This window comes from Lepus europaeus, chromosome 10 (assembly GCF_033115175.1).
Source record: "Lepus europaeus isolate LE1 chromosome 10, mLepTim1.pri, whole genome shotgun sequence".
NCBI classification, from domain to species: Eukaryota; Metazoa; Chordata; class Mammalia; order Lagomorpha; family Leporidae; genus Lepus; species Lepus europaeus.
In genome coordinates, this window is record NC_084836.1 from 67,452,703 (window position 1) to 67,469,371 (window position 16,669).

The window sequence follows — 16,669 nt, forward strand, 5'->3', positions numbered from 1 at the left end:
TGGAAGAGGGTGGGGGTAGTCCCTCTGTGTTTTCTCTCTAGCTGGGCAATGGCCATGCCTGGGAGGAGGCCATCCAGGGCCCCTGTTTGCCCACAGGGGTCGCTGTGAGGCTGCTTGATGGGGGGGGGGGGTTGGCCCAGGGTGTGTGTGTGTTGGGGGAGGGTTGATCTTGGGGCTGGAGTCTTGTGCCACTGGTGGGACCCTGGGCCCACTTCTTTGACAAGTTCCTCTAGGGGCAAAAGGTCAGGGGAGGCAGGCACCTTTCTTGATCCACTCCCCTCTGCCCCCGTGGCAGGTGGCTCCATCTCCAACATGTACGCCCTGAACCTGGCCCGCTATCACCGCTACCCGGAGTGCAAACAGAGGGGCCTCCGGGCGCTGCCGCCCCTGGCCCTCTTCTCGTCGGAGGAGGTGGGGAAGAGGCGTGCCCAACGCTGGGCTCTGGGTCCAGGGCCCCTCCTGCCCCACCCCGCTCCCAGGCCCCTGTTTTCTTCTAATCAAGGGCCTCGGGCCTTCTGCGCGTGGGTGGGGAGCGCGTGGGTGGGGCGCACGCCTACGAAGTCCAGCAGCCTGGGCAGCACCCGGGAGCTTGGCCCCGCCGCGCCCGAGCCAGCGCCCAGCCGACGGCTGTGTGCGCGGACATTGGAGAGGCCCCAGGCTTTCCCACACCGGAGACTCTGGCCCGCTGGCCGCCCGCCCACACTGCGCTAACCTGTCCTCTGCCGTTCTCTGCAGTGCCACTACTCCATCAAGAAAGGAGCCGCTTTCCTGGGACTTGGCACCGACAGCGTCCGAGTGGTCAAGGCTGACGAGAGGTGAAGGTCCCTCTGCCCACAGGGCTGCCGGGCCGCGCCGCCCCCGCAGAACCATTGCCGCCCGCGGCCTGTCCAGGGCCCCCTGTCAGGGGAAAACCAGCCGTCTGCCCTCTGCCTGCCTGAGCCCCTCACCCTGCTCTCTGCCCGCTCCCTTTTCTTTTTCAGAGGGAAGATGGTCCCTGAGGATCTAGAGAGGCAGATCCGCCTGGCCGAGGCCGAGGTGAGCCGAGAGGGGCACGGGGGCCGCAGTACGGCCCCTCGCCCCTGCCGCGGGCACCTTCACCCTCCTTTTCTGTTCCCACGCCCTTCAGCCACGGGGCGACGCTAGGCTGCTCTCAAGGACCCTGCCGAGGCGGGGTGGGGTTCTGGGAGGCAGGACTCCAGGGAGGGTGCAGGGGGGGACCCCCAAGGGTAGCGTGGAGGCGCCTTGTGTGGGTAGGGTGGAGGATGTGGGCTGGGAGTGGGGAAGAGGGCGCACTACCTTCCTCCACTTGGGGGGGGGGGGGCGTGCAAGTTGCTGCCACTGTCATGGAGCTCCAGCCTTGCACAGTCGTACAGTTTCAGTTTTTAAAAAGATGTATTTTGTATTTATTTATTTGAAAGTGTTACACAGAGAGAGGAAGAGAGAGAGAGGTCGGTCTTCCATCTGCTGGTGCAGTCCCCAAATGGCCGCAGCTGCAGGGGCTGGGCCAGGCAGAAGCCAGGAGCCAGGAGCTTCTCCCACATGAGTGCAGGGGCCCAAGCACTTGGGCCAGCCTCAGCTGCTTTCCCAGGTGCATCGGCAGGGAGCTGGATTGGAAGTGGAGCGGCGGGACTTAAACTGGTGCTCGGATCAGGATGTGGGCGTTGCAAGCAGAGGCTTAATTGCTGCACTGCAACACCTGCCGTCCCCCAATGCCAGTGCAGTTTTTAATGTATCTGGTCACGGATTCAGCCTTCCAGTGCTCAGGGTTTATGCTATAAATCAGCACCACCAGTGTGTAAAATTCTGTGCTGGAGAATTCGGTTTCCTGGAGCCAAGTGTAACTTCTTGTTCCCCAATGTTCTTCAGTAGACAAAAGAAATTATCATCTCTGTGTCTCAGTTTCTTTCCTCTGCACAACGGGCATGCTATAGAACCGACCACAGGGCTGTTTGAAAGATTACACGAATTAGGTTATGTAAAGCACTTCACAGTGCCAGGCTGCTGGATGCACCACGTAAATATTAGCTGCCCTTGTTGTTTACTATAACTGAGTACCCTGTAGCCACTTGAAACAAGGTAGGAATACACACACACACACACACACAAGCCAATGTGAAAATACTTATGGGGGAGGGGCAAAAAATAAAGAAACCACTTGTGTATATATTAAAGGTGTATTGCAAGTTGCAGTGTAGACTGGGCACTGTGATGCATTTTTATTATGTAGCACACTGAGTACTTTTATATATTTATATAAGATGTATAAATATATAAATCTGGGTAGCAGTATGGACTGCGATTAGAACAGCGGGGTTTCACTAATTTTATAAACTTTGTTTTTTGGTAATAGCTTTATTGAGGTATAACTCACGTGACACGTGGCCCACCCACGTAGAGCATACAGTTCAGCGGTTTTTAGTGTCTTCACCGAGTCGGGCAGCCGCGCGTGCGGTCAGTGTTGGAACATCGTCATCAGCCCCAAAGCGATCTCATCTTCTTGAGCCCCTACTCTCCAGTTCTCCCAGAAGCGCCCCGTTCCAGGCAGCCCGCCTTCTGCTCTGGGCCTCCGTGGGTTGGCCCGTCCTGCACTCTGGAATCACGCTGTAGGTGACGAGCTGCCCTCGTGTCTCGTTGTGGCTTCACGGCTCAGCTGTGCGGCAAGGGCCAGTGCTTTGTTCCTTGATGTGCAGCATGCAGGCTTGTGTTCCATGGAACGGGTGCACTGCATTTGATGTCTCCATTCATCGTGTTGATGGACGTCTGGGTGGTTTGCGTCTTTCGGCTGTTAGGAGTAACGTTGCTTAAGCACGCTTGCATACAGGCTGTTGTGTGGGCTGTGTTGTTCATTCCTCTGTGTTGTTAAGTGGGAGTAAGATTGCTGGCTCAAATGATAACTCCTATTTATTTGAAAGTCAGAGTTGCAGAGAGGTCTTCTATCCAGTGGTTCACTCCCCAGATAATAACCCCAGCGGCCAGGGCTGGGCCAGGCCAAAGTTGGAGCTGGGAACTCCATCTGGGCCTTACATGTGGGTGGCAGGGACCCCAGGCACTTGAGCCGCTGCTTTCCCAGGCCGTTAGCAGGGAGCTGGTTCTGAAGTGAAGCAGAGAGCGGGGCAGGGGCGGGGGGTGCAAAACAGAGGTTTTCTACCTGCTGATTCACTCCCCAAATGGCTGCAACAGCCAGAACTGGACCCATCTGTAGCCAGGAACCAGGGGCTTCTTCCACGTCTCCACATTGGTGCAGGGGCCCAAGTGCTTGGGCTGTCTTCTGCTGCTTTCCCAGGCACATCAGCAGGGAGCTAGATTGGAAGTGGAGCAGCCAGGCCTGGAACTGGCGCCCATATGGGATGCGGGCGTCACAGGCAGTGGTGTAACCCGCTGCACCCCAGTGTCAGACAACTCTAATCTTGGAGAACTGCTGTGTGGCTGTTTCCTAAAAGGGCTGCACCTGATTTAATCCCACCAACAGCATCGGAGGGCTCCAGCTGCTCCACACTTGCTTTGGTCTCCCTTTTTTTTTTTTTTTTTTTTTGACAGGCAGAGTGGGCAGTGAGAGAGAGACAGAGAGAAAGGTCTTCCTTTTTGCCATTGGTTCACCCTCCAATGGCCGCCGTGGCCAGCGCACCGTGCTGATCCGAAGGCAGGAGCCTTCTCCTGGTCTCCCATGCGGGTGCAGGGTCCAAGGACTTGGGCCATCCTCCACTGCACTCCAGGCCACATCAAAGAGCTGGCCTGGAAGAGGTGCAACTGGGACAGAATCTGGCACCCCGACTGGGACTAGAACCCAGTGTGCCGGCACTGCAAGGCGGAGGATTAGCCTATTAAGCCATGGCACCGGCCTTGCCTGTCATTCTTTAAGACCCAGTGAGATTCCGCTGTATGCATAGACTGCATTTTGCTTATACATCCACCCATCAGGAGATACTGTGAATGAAGCTGCTGGGAACAGGTGTGTACCAGTGTCTCTTTGAGTCTCTGTGTATTGATCCGTTCTTCATCACTCTGACCAAATACCTGAAGCTGGGTAACCTTATAGAAAAGAGGTTTATTCTGGTTCACCATTCTGAGGGGCAGGGAGTGCATGTGTGTCTCTTCTTGCCTCTCCCACTTCAGTCACGGTGGTTCTGTTCCAGGACCTTATCTGAATCACCTCGCAAAGACCCCGCCTCCAAACACCCAAGTGGGGTGAAGCTTCTGCAGCGGGATGAACTTTGAACCCCTGAGCCCTGGGGTGGAGGGGGGACTCACTCAAATGATATGCAAAGATATGCAAGCCGTAGCACCTTCCCTGCTTTCAGATTCTGGGGAGAGTTTATAAGCAGAGGTGGAGTCGCTGGAGCAGGGATGACTCTGCTTTTGACTGTGTGGGCACTGTCACTTCCTTGCTCCGGTAGTGCAGGGCGATTCTAACTGCCCTCCATCCTCACCCAGATCCTCTGCATCTCCACCTCCTCCGTCGTTTGAGAGTCACCACAGCTTTTATTTCCTTGTCCCTGCATCCGATCAGGTGCTCATCAGCCACTTGTGTGTGGTCTGGAGAAATGTCTACTCAGATCCTTGGCTCATGTTCGTTTTTTTTTTTTTTTTTCAATTGGGTTGTCTTTTCGGTGAGTTCTTCATGTGTTCTAGATCCAAGTCCCTTATCGGATATGTGATTTGTAAATATCTTCTTCCATTTTGTAGACTGTCTTTCCATCTTCTTGGCGGTGCCCTTGGAAGGGCAAACGTTTTAGATTTTGATGAAATCCAATTTATGTTATTTGTCTCTTGGGTTGCTTGTGCTTTTGGTGTCTCCTCTAATGTAACCCAAGCTCACAGAGTTCCTCCTCCGTTTTCTTCCAGGAGTTTTACAGGTTTGTGGTTCGTTGAGTTCACTCTGGGGTATGGTGTTGCATCATTCTTTCGCGTGTGCATATCCAGTTGGCCCAGCACCATTTGTTGAAAATGCTGTTCTTCTTCCATGAGCTGACTTGGTGTCCTTGTTGAGAGGCGACTGAGTTGTGTCCTGTTCACCTACACGTCTGTCCTAGAACGTTGTCTTCACTGCTCTAGCCTTGTAGCAAGTCTTGGGCTTGGCATGTGTAAGCCCTCCATTGCTATTATTTAAAGATTTATTTGAAAGGCAGAGTGACGGAGAGGGGGGGAGGGAGAGAGAGAGAGAGAATCTTCTGTCTACTGGTTCACCCCACAAGAGGCTACAACAGCTGAGGCTGGCCCAGGTCAATGTCAGGGACCAGGAACCCCACCCGGGTCCCCTGTGAGGGTTGCAGGTGCCCGTCCTCCACCACCTTCCCGTGCACATTAGCAAGGAGCTGGGCTGGAAGTAAAGCAGCTGGGACTGGCGCTCCTATGGGATGCTGGCATTGCAGGGGGCAGCTTAGCCCACTGTCCCACAACACTAGCCCCAAACCTCCATTTAAAAAACAATCTGTATTTAGTTTGAAAGGCAGAATGACAGCGCGCAGGAGACACGGAAGCCAAGGACTCCATCCAGGTCTCTCATGTGGGTGGCGGCATCCGAGTCCTTGGACCATCATTCTCTGCCCTCCCAGGCATGTGAGCAGGAAGCTGAGTCCGAGCCAGGACCCCAGCTGGCTCCCTGACATGGGGTACAGGCATCCCAAGTGGCAGCTCACCCTGTTGTGCCCCAAGTCTTGCCCAAGGCCTCCAATTTTGCTCTTTCCAGGATGGTTTTGGCTCAGCTGGGTCTCAGAAATTTCCATGTGGATTCAGGATCAGCTTGTCAGTTTCTCCCAGGATGGTGGCTGGGATTTTGCTAGGGACTGAGTTCCACCCCCAGGCAGTGTCTCTCCTTTCATTTAGGGCTTTTTGAATTTCTTTCTAGTGTTTTTGTAGTTTTCAGAGTATATGTTTTGCACTTCTTTTGTTAAACTTATTCCTAAGTGCGCTTTTTTTTAATGTTCTCAAGAGTGAAACTATTTTCTTCATTTCAATTTGATTGTTCATTGCTCATATACAGAAATATAGTTTTTTTTGTATATTCTTGTTTTTGGAAGTCAGTGGACTGGTTTCAGTTCTTTGTTTTGTTTTTTAAAGATTTATGTGTTTATTTGAAAGGCAAAGGGAGAGAGAGAGAAAGGTCTTCTATCTGCTGGTTCACTCCCCAAATGACTGCAATGGTTGGAGTTGGGCCGATCCGAAGCCAGGAGCCAGGCGCTTCCTCTAGATCTCCTATGCAGGTGCAGGGGCCCAAGGACTTGGGCCATCCTCTACTGCTTTCCCAGGCCATAGCAGAGAGCTGGATTGGAAGTGGAGCAGCCGGCACTCAAACCGGCGCCCATATGGGATGTCAGCACTGCCAGGTGGCGGCTTTGCCTGCTGCGCCAAAACATTTGCCCCTTAAAAACGTTTTTATTCATTCAGTTAATTTATTTGAGAGACAGAGAGGGGCCGATAGAGCTCCCATCTGCTGGTTCACTTTCTGAGTGCTGCAACAGCTTGGGCTGGGCCAGGCTGAAATGAGTTGGGCACTCCCGTCTGGGAGGCTGGCATCCCAAGGGCAACTTGACCACTCGGCCAAACGCCTGCCCCTCCAGGTAGTTTTTTTTTTTTTTTCTTTTAAAGAGCTTTATTTATTTTGAAAGAGAAAGAACTTCCATCTGCTGGTTCACTCCCCAAATGGCCACAACAGCCAGGGCTGGACCAGCCAAAGCCAGGAGCTTCATACACATGGATTCAGGGACCCATAGGCTTGGGCTGTCTTCCGCTGCTTTCCCATGCTCATCAGCAGGGAGCTAGACCGGAAGTGGAGCAGCCGGGACAGAAACAGCATTGTCACGGGTGGAGGGAGTTTCTGGAATGACTCTGTGGCCTTTTCTCCCTCTACATTCTCACAACAGGGAGCGGTGCCATTCTTGGTCAGTGCCACGTCTGGCACGACTGTGCTGGGGGCCTTCGACCCGCTGGAGGCCATCGCTGACGTGTGCCAGCGTCACGGGCTGTGGCTGCACGTGGATGTGAGCGGGACTCGGGCCTGGGGCTGGGGCTGGGGCTGGGCTGAATCCAGGCCGAGGCCCATGTTGTACCTCCCGCTGCACAGGCCGCCTGGGGCGGGAGCGTGCTGCTGTCACAGACACACAAGCATCTCCTGGATGGGATCAGCAGGTGCGCGGGGGGGGGGGGCCCCCTCTCCCCGGACCCCACCCTTCAGAGAACAGGATGAGGCTGGGGGGCAGGGTGAAGAGGGCTGGGGGGAGGGGTCTAGAGGCGTGGCCCCTTAGAGCTGGGAGGTCAGACCTGGAATTCTGGGGCTGGGAGCCTGGCAAGAGAGGATAGGCTTCAACCGCACCTCAAGGGGGCGCCACTGACCCAGGTTTGCTCTTCATCGCCCAGGGCTGACTCTGTGACCTGGAACCCCCACAAGCTCCTGGGAGCCGGCCTGCAGTGCTCTGCCCTCCTGCTCCGGGACACCTCGGTGGGTGGGCCCCAGCCCCCAGCCCTGGCCCACCTCTCTCTTCATCTGCCTTCCTCCCTGTCCCACCATAGAGGGCTCCAGGACTTACTTCTCATTACCCTCTGCCCCGCAATCTGTGCAGCCACCCCAGCCCCCTCTGCTGGGCCCCTAGCTACCCACCCCCCAGCCCTCCCCATCTTCCCCATCTTCATGCAAAGGGCAAGACTTCTGGCTTGAAGCTGCAGACAGATCTCGGGCAGAGTTTGGCCAGCAGTCTAGATGCTGGGGGGGTGGGGTGGGGGTGGGATGGGTGGGGAGCCAGAGAAGGGCTGGGGCAGCAGGCAGCTGTGGCCGCGGTGCTGCCTGGACCCAGAGCCCAGTGGCCAGGGCAGGCTCTGACCAGGCGCCTGGCCGCCCCCACACAGAACCTGCTCAAGCGCTGCCACGGCTCCCAGGCCAGCTACCTTTTCCAGCAGGACAAGTTCTACGACGTGGCCCTGGACATGGGGGACAAAGTGGTGCAGTGCGGCCGCCACGTGGACTGCCTGAAGCTGTGGCTCATGTGGAAGGCACAGGGCGGGCAGGGCCTGGAGCTGCGAGTGGACCGCGCCTTCGCCCTGGCCCAGTAGGTGGGGGTGGTCCCCGGCTCCCCGCTGCCCGCCCCCTCTGCAGCTCTCAGGGTGGCTACCTGTGTCTCTGCCTTCCCCTCCCTGGCCGGTGGGTCATTCTTGCCCTCTGTCCACAGGTACCTGTTGGAGGAGTTGAAGAAGCGGGAAGGGTTTGAGCTGGTCATGGAGGTACGAGCCGGGTGGGGGGGCCTCCGCGCACCCCAAACCCCACCGGGGAAGCCGGGCAGCGAGAGGAAAGACATCCCCCTGCCCTCCTTGCCCACACCTTCCCCTCCCTCGTTCCCACAGCCCGAGTTCCTCAACGTCTGCTTCTGGTTCGTGCCGCCCAGCCTGCGGGGCCAGCAGGGGAGCCCGGATTACAGCCAGAGGCTGGCCCAGGTGCGCGTGCCAGTGCCCACTCGCGAGGCTGCGCCCGGGGGAGCGGTGCTGGACTCCCAGACTGGGCGCACAAGCCCGGGATGGGGCATGGAGGCAGAGAGATCACACTGAAGCTTTGTCACGGGCGCTGAGGACAAGACAACCCAGGGAAGCCCCTGGATGCAGGGGTCTCCGGGTAGATGGGTGCGCGCTGCCGCAGGCGGTGTGGAAAGATGAGGAGTGGGTTCTGGTCTTTACCGAGCTGCAGCGACCTGTTCAAAACCAGCGGCCGCCCAGGGTCGGGGTGGGGAGTGGGAGAGGTGAGGGGTCCTGGCGGAGCGCCGCCCAAGGTGGGGTTGGGGGGTTGGGAGAGGTGAGGGGTCCAGGCCCGGAGCGTGCCCCTCACCTGGCCCGCGCTGCCCCTGCAGGTGGCGCCCGCACTCAAGGAGCGCATGGTGAAAGAGGGCTCCATGATGATCGGCTACCAGCCGCACGGGGCCCTGGTCAACTTCTTCCGCATGGTGGTGGCCAACCCCGCGCTCACCCGCGCCGACGTGGACTTCCTGCTGGACGAGCTGGAGCGGCTGGGCCGGGACCTGTGAGCCCCCAGGACGCCCCTGGGATGCAGTGCCACTCTTTCATTAAGATTACGTTTATAGAGACTTTTATTAATGTGGAAAAGTAACTTTAACATAATATGTCAGGAAAGCTGGCTAGAAGACTTTCTAGTAAAATCTGAGCTCTGTTGAGGAATGCATAGGAAAAGAAGAATGAGATGTGCCAAAATGATAGCGGTTTTCCAAAGGAAGGGCAAATAGGAAATTTACAAATCTATTCCTTTGTTGTCTCCCCTTTTATTATGTAACTAATATAAATTGCCTTGATAGTAGGAAAATAATGAAGTTAAAATTACAATTACATTTTGGAATGTTTTGAAGTTTGTTACTTTTAGACCGGTGATGCAGGATTTTTTTTTTCTTTCTTTCTAAAAGGCAGGAGGTGGGCACTGTGGTGCAGCGGGTTGAGCTGGCACGGGGCACATATCCCCTATTAGAAGGCCGGTTCAAATCCCGGCTCCTGGCCAGCGCCGTAGCTTAACAGGCTAATCCTCCACCTTGCGGCGCCGGCACACCGGGTTCTAGTCCCGGTCAGGGCACTGGATTCTATCCCGGTTGCCCCTCTTCCAGGCCAGCTCTCTGCTATGGCCCAGGAAGGCAGTGGAGGATGGCCCAAGTCCTTGGGCCCTGCACCCGCATGGGAGACCAGAAGCACCTGGCTCCTGGCTTCGGATCAGCGAGATGCGCCGGCCGCAGCGGCCATTGGAGGGTGAACCAGGGCAAAAAGGAAGACCTTTCTCTCTGTCTCTCTCTCTCACTGTCCACTCTGCCTGTCAAGAAAAAAAGAAAAAAAAAATTTCAAAAAAATATTCAAATCCCGGCTCCTCCGCTTCTGATCCAATTCTCTGCCCATGTGCTGGGAAGGCGGTGGGTTGGGTTCCTGGGAAGGCAAAGTGCTCGGGCCCCTGCCGCCCCTGTGGGAGATCCAGATGAGCTCCAGGCCTGGCCCAGATGTGGCTTTGTGGCCATTTGGAGAATGAACCTTTCTCTCTGTCTCTCACGCTAGCTCTCAAATAAATAACCAGTGCCCACATGGGATGCCGGTGCCATAGGCAGAGGCTTAGCCCACTACACCACAGCACCGGCCCCCCTTTTGTTATTTCCAGCTCCTCAAGATGTGTATTAAAACAGTATGGTGGTCATGTGAAAGTCAGCCCAAGGGGCTGCCTCTCTAAGTGTAGTAGGAAAAGCCACCAGCTGCAGTGCCAGCATCCCATATGGACGCTGGTTCGAGTCCCGGCTGCTCCACTTCCAATACAGCTCTCTGCTATGACCTGGGAAAGCAGTAGAAGATGGCCCAAGTCCTTGGGCCCCTGCACCCATGTGGGAGACCCGGAAGAAGCTCCTGGCTCCTGGCTTCGGATCAGCGCAGCTCCAGCTGGTGCAGCCATCTGGGGAGTGAACCAGCAGATGGAAGACCTCTCTCTTTCTCTCTCTCTGTCTCTGCCTCTGCCTCTCTGGAACTCTGCCTTTCAAAGAAATAAATAAATCTTTTTTTTTTTTTTTTTTTTTTTTTTTTTTTTTTGACAGGCAGAGTGGATAGTGAGAGAGAGAGACAGAGAGAAAGGTCTTCCTTTTTGCCCTGGTTCACCCTCCAATGGCCGCTGCGGCCGGCGCATCTCGCTGATCCAAAGCCAGGAGCCTGTTAAGCCACGGCGCCGGCCAAATAAATAAATCTTGAAAAAAAAAAGCCCAAGTTGTTTGAAGAGGCAAATGCAGAGCTGTAGACGGCAGGGGAGCGGCCGGTGCACAGGCCCTGGGCTCTGGGTGGTTTAGCGGAGCAGAGGCCCTGCCTTCACAAATTCCTCCCAAGTCTCTAAGCTTTGTTATTCTCCATATAAATCACCCGCCCCGCCCGCTTGAAAGTAGTGCATCTCCAAGTGCCGTCCCAGATCCACAGCATCAGCCCGCCCTGGAAACTTGCTCAAAGTGACCATTAGGCCGCCTCGGGCTGTGGGGGCTGGCAGTCTAGGGGAACAAACTGGAGATGGCGCCTGGGCACGGTCAGGTTCACTAACTGCCCCTTTAAGCCGTTTCTGTTCCTTTCCACTTCCGTCTCTGAACACCTGCCTCTCCTGGCCGTGTGGCTGCTGGGGCCGGTGCACGGGGGCTCAGCTTCAGGCTTGGATTTAGGGCTAGCTGGAGGAAGGCCCGGGCTGGAGGCCCGGACGAGAGTGAGTCAGTGCCTCCTGGGCTGAGGTTATTCGAGCTGTTTCTCTGCCCACTGGAAGGCTCGGGAACCGCTTTGAAAGAGATACGCGGCGACTAAACAAACGAGCAGCACCACTTACAGAGGTTCAGGTGAGGAACGAGAAGCAAAGCCAGACTAAAACACCCAGACCCCTTACCACTTGCTGAAACTTAAACAACCCAGCCCCCCACGTCAGCGCACTGCGTTGAAAGAGACGAGGGCCCCGCCGAGACTCACTGCAGCGGCTTGGAAGGACAAGCGGAAAATTATTTCAAAGCACAGCACAAATCATATGAAGGGATGGAAATAATGAGACTTGGAGAACAGAGCCAGTCGCCCCAACGTTAAAATATCGTGGTTGCAAAAGGGGGCAAGGGACCAGATGGAGGAGAAGCAGCAATCGAGGAAGAGGAAAAGGTTTAGCTGAGTTGTAGGCAGACCTGAGCTTGCTCACGGACAGGGCATAGAAAGACCCAAGAGCAGGTGTACCTGGAGGCGCAAAACTCCCGGATGCCAAGGTGACGGAAAAACATTTTCGAGATTCAGACAGAAAGAGCGAGTCGTTCACAAGGGAAATTGCATCAGCCCGGCACAGGGCTCGTCGCAGGCAATGCTGGGAGCTACATGTGGGGAACGCACAGGAAGGGTGGCTGCGCCAGGGTCTCGCACCCGGCTCCCAGAGCACTCTGTGTTGGGGTAGAGAGCGCCGTGTGAGGGGCTGTAGGACTCAGAGGGCCAGCGTCCCCTTCCTCGCCTGAGGGAAATCCTGAGGGCGCAGAGGGAGGAAGATGAACGGAACAAAGAGCAAGTGCTGAGCGGCGAACCTGGCGCCCGTGTTTCTGCTGCCTGCGAAACCAGGGCTTTAACCGTCTCTGAACCCTGGGATCCCCTGTGGGCCCCACAGATGCTCAAGTTCCCGATGGCAAATGCCATGTCCACTTCACATAAGCTAGGCACATGCTCCGCTGTACTTTATTTTTTTTTTATTTAAAAATTTATTTTATTTATTTGAAAGGCAGAGTTACAGAAAGAGGTAGAGAGAGAGAGAGAGAGGTCTTCCATCCACTGGTTCACTCCCCAAATAGCCACAACAGCCAGAGCTGAGCTGATCCAAAGCCAGGAGCCAGGAGTTTCTTCCAGGTCTCCCACACAAGTGCAGGGGCCCAAGGACTTGGGCCATCCTCTACTGCTTTCCCAGGCCATAGCAGAGAGCTGGATCAGAAGTGGAGCAGCCGGGACTCAAACCGGCGCCCATATGGGATGCTGGCACTGCAGGCGGCAGCTTTACCAGCTACCTCACAGCGCCGGCCCCTAGATTACTTCTGATACCCAACACAATGTAAGTGTCACATAAAGAGCTTTTCTATTGTTTAAATAGGGAATAGTGAAAAGAAAGAAAATTTGTACAGCTTAACTACAGGCACAATTTTTTTCCCTAAAATATTTTCCATCTGCACTGGGTTGAATTCTTGGTAGAGAACCCGCAGATTTGGGGGAGGGGGGGATGATTGTACTCTGTGAGCAAAACCTAGGAGCCAGAAACAGAGTGAGAGAGGCAAGTAAAGATATTCTAAAGGTCTCTCTTACTGAAAGGAGGAGCAGGAAGTGAAACATCCGAAGGGAAGAAATGGTTGTCATTGTTTCAGATAATGGAGATGACACATCTTACTATTAGTGCTGGGAACAGTATGGTAGAACCTTCTGGAACACCGAGGGGCTAGAGGAAGCGAAACAAGCAGCAGCTTGACCAGAACAGACAAAGAACATACAGAGAGTATAAGGGAATCGAATGCACCGCTCGCTCCACGTGTGTGTGAATTGTAATGAATCCAAAAGAAAACGTCAAAGGAGGAAGAAGCCGTGGGCATTTGGCTCAGAAGGCTAAGCTGCTGCTCGGGACAACAGCACCCCGCATTGGAGCACTGGTTTGAGTCCCAGCTACTCTGCTCCTGATCCGGCTCCCTGTACCAGGGAAAGCAGCAGATGATGGGCCAGGTGTTTGGGTCCCTGCCACTCAACTCACACGGGTGACCAGGGTGAAGCTCCTGGCTTCTGGCTTCCGGTTTCCAGCTGTGGTTGTTGCAGCCATTTGGGGAGTGAACCAGCGGATGGAAGACCTCTCTCTCTCTCTCTCTCTCTCTCTCTCTCTGTCTCTCGTCTCTCTCTCTCTCTGGCTCTCCCTCTCTCTTTGTAACCCTGCCTTTCAAATAAATAAATAAATCTTTGAAAGAAAAAGCAATGTGCCTCTGAGTTTTCTAAAATAATAATAAATTTTAAAAATTTGCCAAAGCTTTCTTTCTAAAAAACTCAAATAGGTTGGCTTTATTAAGCTCCTCCCTGTACACATTTATCTGCTAATGAAAATTGAAACAGCACGTCAAGATTTCATTTTCTTGCAGCTCAAACATTTGGAAGCCAGAATATCTAAATATCTGCTCTAATTATTGTGCTTAGCTGAAATACCCAATGTTTTCTTTACACCCCCCTTCCCCACGAGTCACTCTGTGCATCAGCTCCTGGGCTGGGCTTCATGTCATTGAAAACACACAGGTCTTCTAAGGCACGTGGGAATGCTTGAAACGTATGGTGCTTCTTTGGGTCAAATAAAAAAGAACTAAGGTATAGTGGAAGTCGTTTAAATACACTCCAACCACAATTCCATAAATTACGGGGATCAAGGTAGGAAGAGGGGGGCCGGTTTGAGTCCCGGCTGCTCCACTTCTGGTCCAGCTCTCTGCTATGGCCTGGGAGAGCAGTGGAAGATGGCCCAAGTCCTTGGGCCCCTGCAATCCATGTGAGAGACCCAGAAGAAACTCCTGGCTCCTGGCTTTTGATCGGTGCAGCTCCGACCTTTGTGGCCAATTGGGGAGTGAACCAGTGGATGGAAGACCTCTCTCTCTCTCTCTCTCTCTGCCTCTCCTTCTCTCTCTAACTCTGCCTTTCAAATAAATAAATAAATCTTTAAAAACAACAACAGCAACAACAAAGAATTACTAGCAGGAACAGTATACTAAGACACGCCCCTACGCCGACGGTCAGAGTGCATTTCATCCTAGCATTTTCGGAAGGTTCCAGCCACCACAGAGGCAGGCATGGAGTCACATCTGAGTGGCTCACTTCCTGGTCACTCCAAGCTCCCTTCAGGGCCACATCTCTGCAGTCGGCTTCAAGCTGAGACCACCTGTCCACCTGTTGAAGAGGTGCCTCGCTTCGGCCGACCTTTCTCTCCACTCAGATAGCAATGATCTTGCCCCTCTCCTGGGTGGGGCCCCTACAAGCCCACCTTCTCCCCTCTGTCAGGCTGTCCAGGTGGCTTTTCCGGCACAGGGCAAGGGAATTTGGCCCTTGGCCAACATTTCTGGACACACGAAATGAGAGGCTGAATCCGGAGAATTTTCTCCACTGGACATGGACCCCGGAATGGAGGTTGGGGTCAGCTTTCGCCGTGGGGCCGTGGCAGCCTAGTTAACAGCTATTGGGTGTTTGTGCCTCAGGGCAGGTGTGCTCGACTCTCTGGGTACAGTGAGGTAACCCTGCAAAGACCGAAGTCACCCAGGAAGACCCTGAAAACCCAGCCTCCCACACAGAGGGGTGAAGGAAGCCACCACAAGTCTTTTTTTTTTTTTTTTTTTTTTTTGACAGGCAGAGTGGACAATGAGAGAGAGAGACAGAGAGAAAGGTCTTCCTCTTCCCTTGGTGCACCCCCCAGTGGCCTCTGCGGCCAGTGCTGTGGCTGGCGCACAGCGCTGATCTGAAGCCAGGAGCCAGGTGCTTCTCCTGGTCTCCCATGCGGGTGCAGGGCCCAAGCACTTGGGCCATCCTCCACTGCCTTCCCGGGCCATAGCAGAGAGCTGGCCTGGAAGAGGAGCAATCAGGACTAGAACCCGGCACCCATATGGGATGCTGGCACCGGAGACGGAGGATTAACCAAGTGAGCCACAGGGACGGCCCTCTAGAGGCTTTCATTTGTATGCATATATTACATCCCTAGAAAAAGAATCCCAGGGTTTTCCCTCCTGTGTGTTTTCGTCTTGCTTCTTCTTGGTCTGTGATGCCAGCTGGGGATATCTGAAACCATCCTAGTGGAATGGAAGCCGATGGTTCTGCATTTTTCTAGATCTTTCCGTTGCACACTGGATCTGGAGCTGATCACCCCATGCTTGCTTTACCTGCCTGTGAGGTTCACAACAATTTTCCCCGCTCTGTGATCATCAGTGATCTCGAATTGGCCAATGTGGGCTTTGTCATCGCAGTTAGGAACTTGACCGTGACTTTGGAGCATGGCCTAATGAGACCCTGGAGGCTACCTCTCTTTTAGCCACTGTCGATGTTCTTGAGAGCTTCGGCCAGCACATGCATACACCCTGGTATGGCTCAGCCAACGAGGGAAAGTCCAGGGGCCACAAACTCAGCCAGGGCCACCATCTCTCCCAGCAGCCATAGTTCTGGCTCTACAGCAGTGTGGCCTGCACCCCATGTGCCAGGGTCCCCACATGTAGAGCGTGGAGTGCCTGGGGCATGGCTCTCCCGGCTACTCTATTTCCAATCCAGCTCTCTGCTAATGTGCCACCAGGAAAGGCAGCGAAAGATGGTCGGAGTACTTGGGCCCCTGCTACCTACACGGGAGACCAAGATTAAGTTCCAGGCTCTTGGCTTTGGCTTGGCCCAGAGCTGACTGTTGTAGCCATTTGGAGAGTGGCTCATCAGGTGGAAGATATCTCTCACTCTCTTTCTCTCTCTGTCTCTCCTTCTGTCTGTTGCTCTGCCTTTCAAATAATCTTTTCCTAAAATGCAAAAAAAAAAATAAAATAAAAGTGCTTGGCCGGTGCTGCAGCTCAGTAGGCTAATCCTCCGCCTTGCGGCGCCGGCACACCGGGTTCTAGTCCTGGTCAGGGCGCCGGATTCTGTCCCGGTTGCACCTCTTCCTGTCTAGCTCTCTGCTGTGGCCCGGGAGTGCAGTGGAGGATGGCCCAAGTCCTTGGGCCCTGCACCCGCATGGGAGACCAGGAGGAAGCACCTGGCTCCTGGCTTCGGATCAGCGTGGTGCGCCGGCCACAGCGCACCGGCCGCAGCAGCTGTTGTGGGGTGAACCAACGGAAAAAGGAAGACCTTTCTCTCTGTCTCTCTCTCTCACTGTCCACTCTGCCTGTCAAAAAAAAAAAAAGTGTCCCCTGTTTCTCTTAGGGCTCCCAAGGTTTTTTTTTTTTTTTTTTTTTTTTGGTCCTCAGTCTTCCTGGGGCTAATACCCCTCTCCTCCTACCCAGATGTCTCCCCAGAATTAGGTCAGGCAGAGGATCTGTAGGGAGCAGAGCCACACAGACTGGCTTCTGGAATAGCTATGAATCTAAATATTTTGGTCTCTTGTCCTTTTACACTCAGGACACTCCTAATTTTTTATTTTTACTTTTTTTTTTTTTTTTTTTTTTTTTGCAAGGCAGAGAGAGAGAGAGAGAGAGAGAAC

General features: G+C 54.4%; 1 protein-coding gene across 4 annotated transcripts in view; it reads left to right on the plus strand.

Annotated features, from left to right (window-relative positions):
- The window catches only part of CSAD (cysteine sulfinic acid decarboxylase), a 23,054-nt gene extending 13,734 nt beyond the window's left edge, over window positions 1-9,320 (plus strand). For all 4 annotated transcript variants that reach the window (XM_062203613.1, XM_062203612.1, XM_062203615.1 and 1 more), the window contains 10 exons: window positions 296-411; window positions 736-815; window positions 981-1,035; window positions 6,861-6,977; window positions 7,061-7,125; window positions 7,354-7,435; window positions 7,840-8,039; window positions 8,160-8,211; window positions 8,332-8,421; window positions 8,829-9,320. In XM_062203613.1, coding sequence (XP_062059597.1) covers window positions 296-411; window positions 736-815; window positions 981-1,035; window positions 6,861-6,977; window positions 7,061-7,125; window positions 7,354-7,435; window positions 7,840-8,039; window positions 8,160-8,211; window positions 8,332-8,421; window positions 8,829-9,002 — 1,031 coding nt within the window. In that variant the 3' untranslated portion in view covers window positions 9,003-9,320. The remainder of the gene's footprint in view (window positions 1-295; window positions 412-735; window positions 816-980; window positions 1,036-6,860; window positions 6,978-7,060; window positions 7,126-7,353; window positions 7,436-7,839; window positions 8,040-8,159; window positions 8,212-8,331; window positions 8,422-8,828) is intronic.
- Window positions 9,321-16,669: the final 7,349 nt, after the last annotated feature.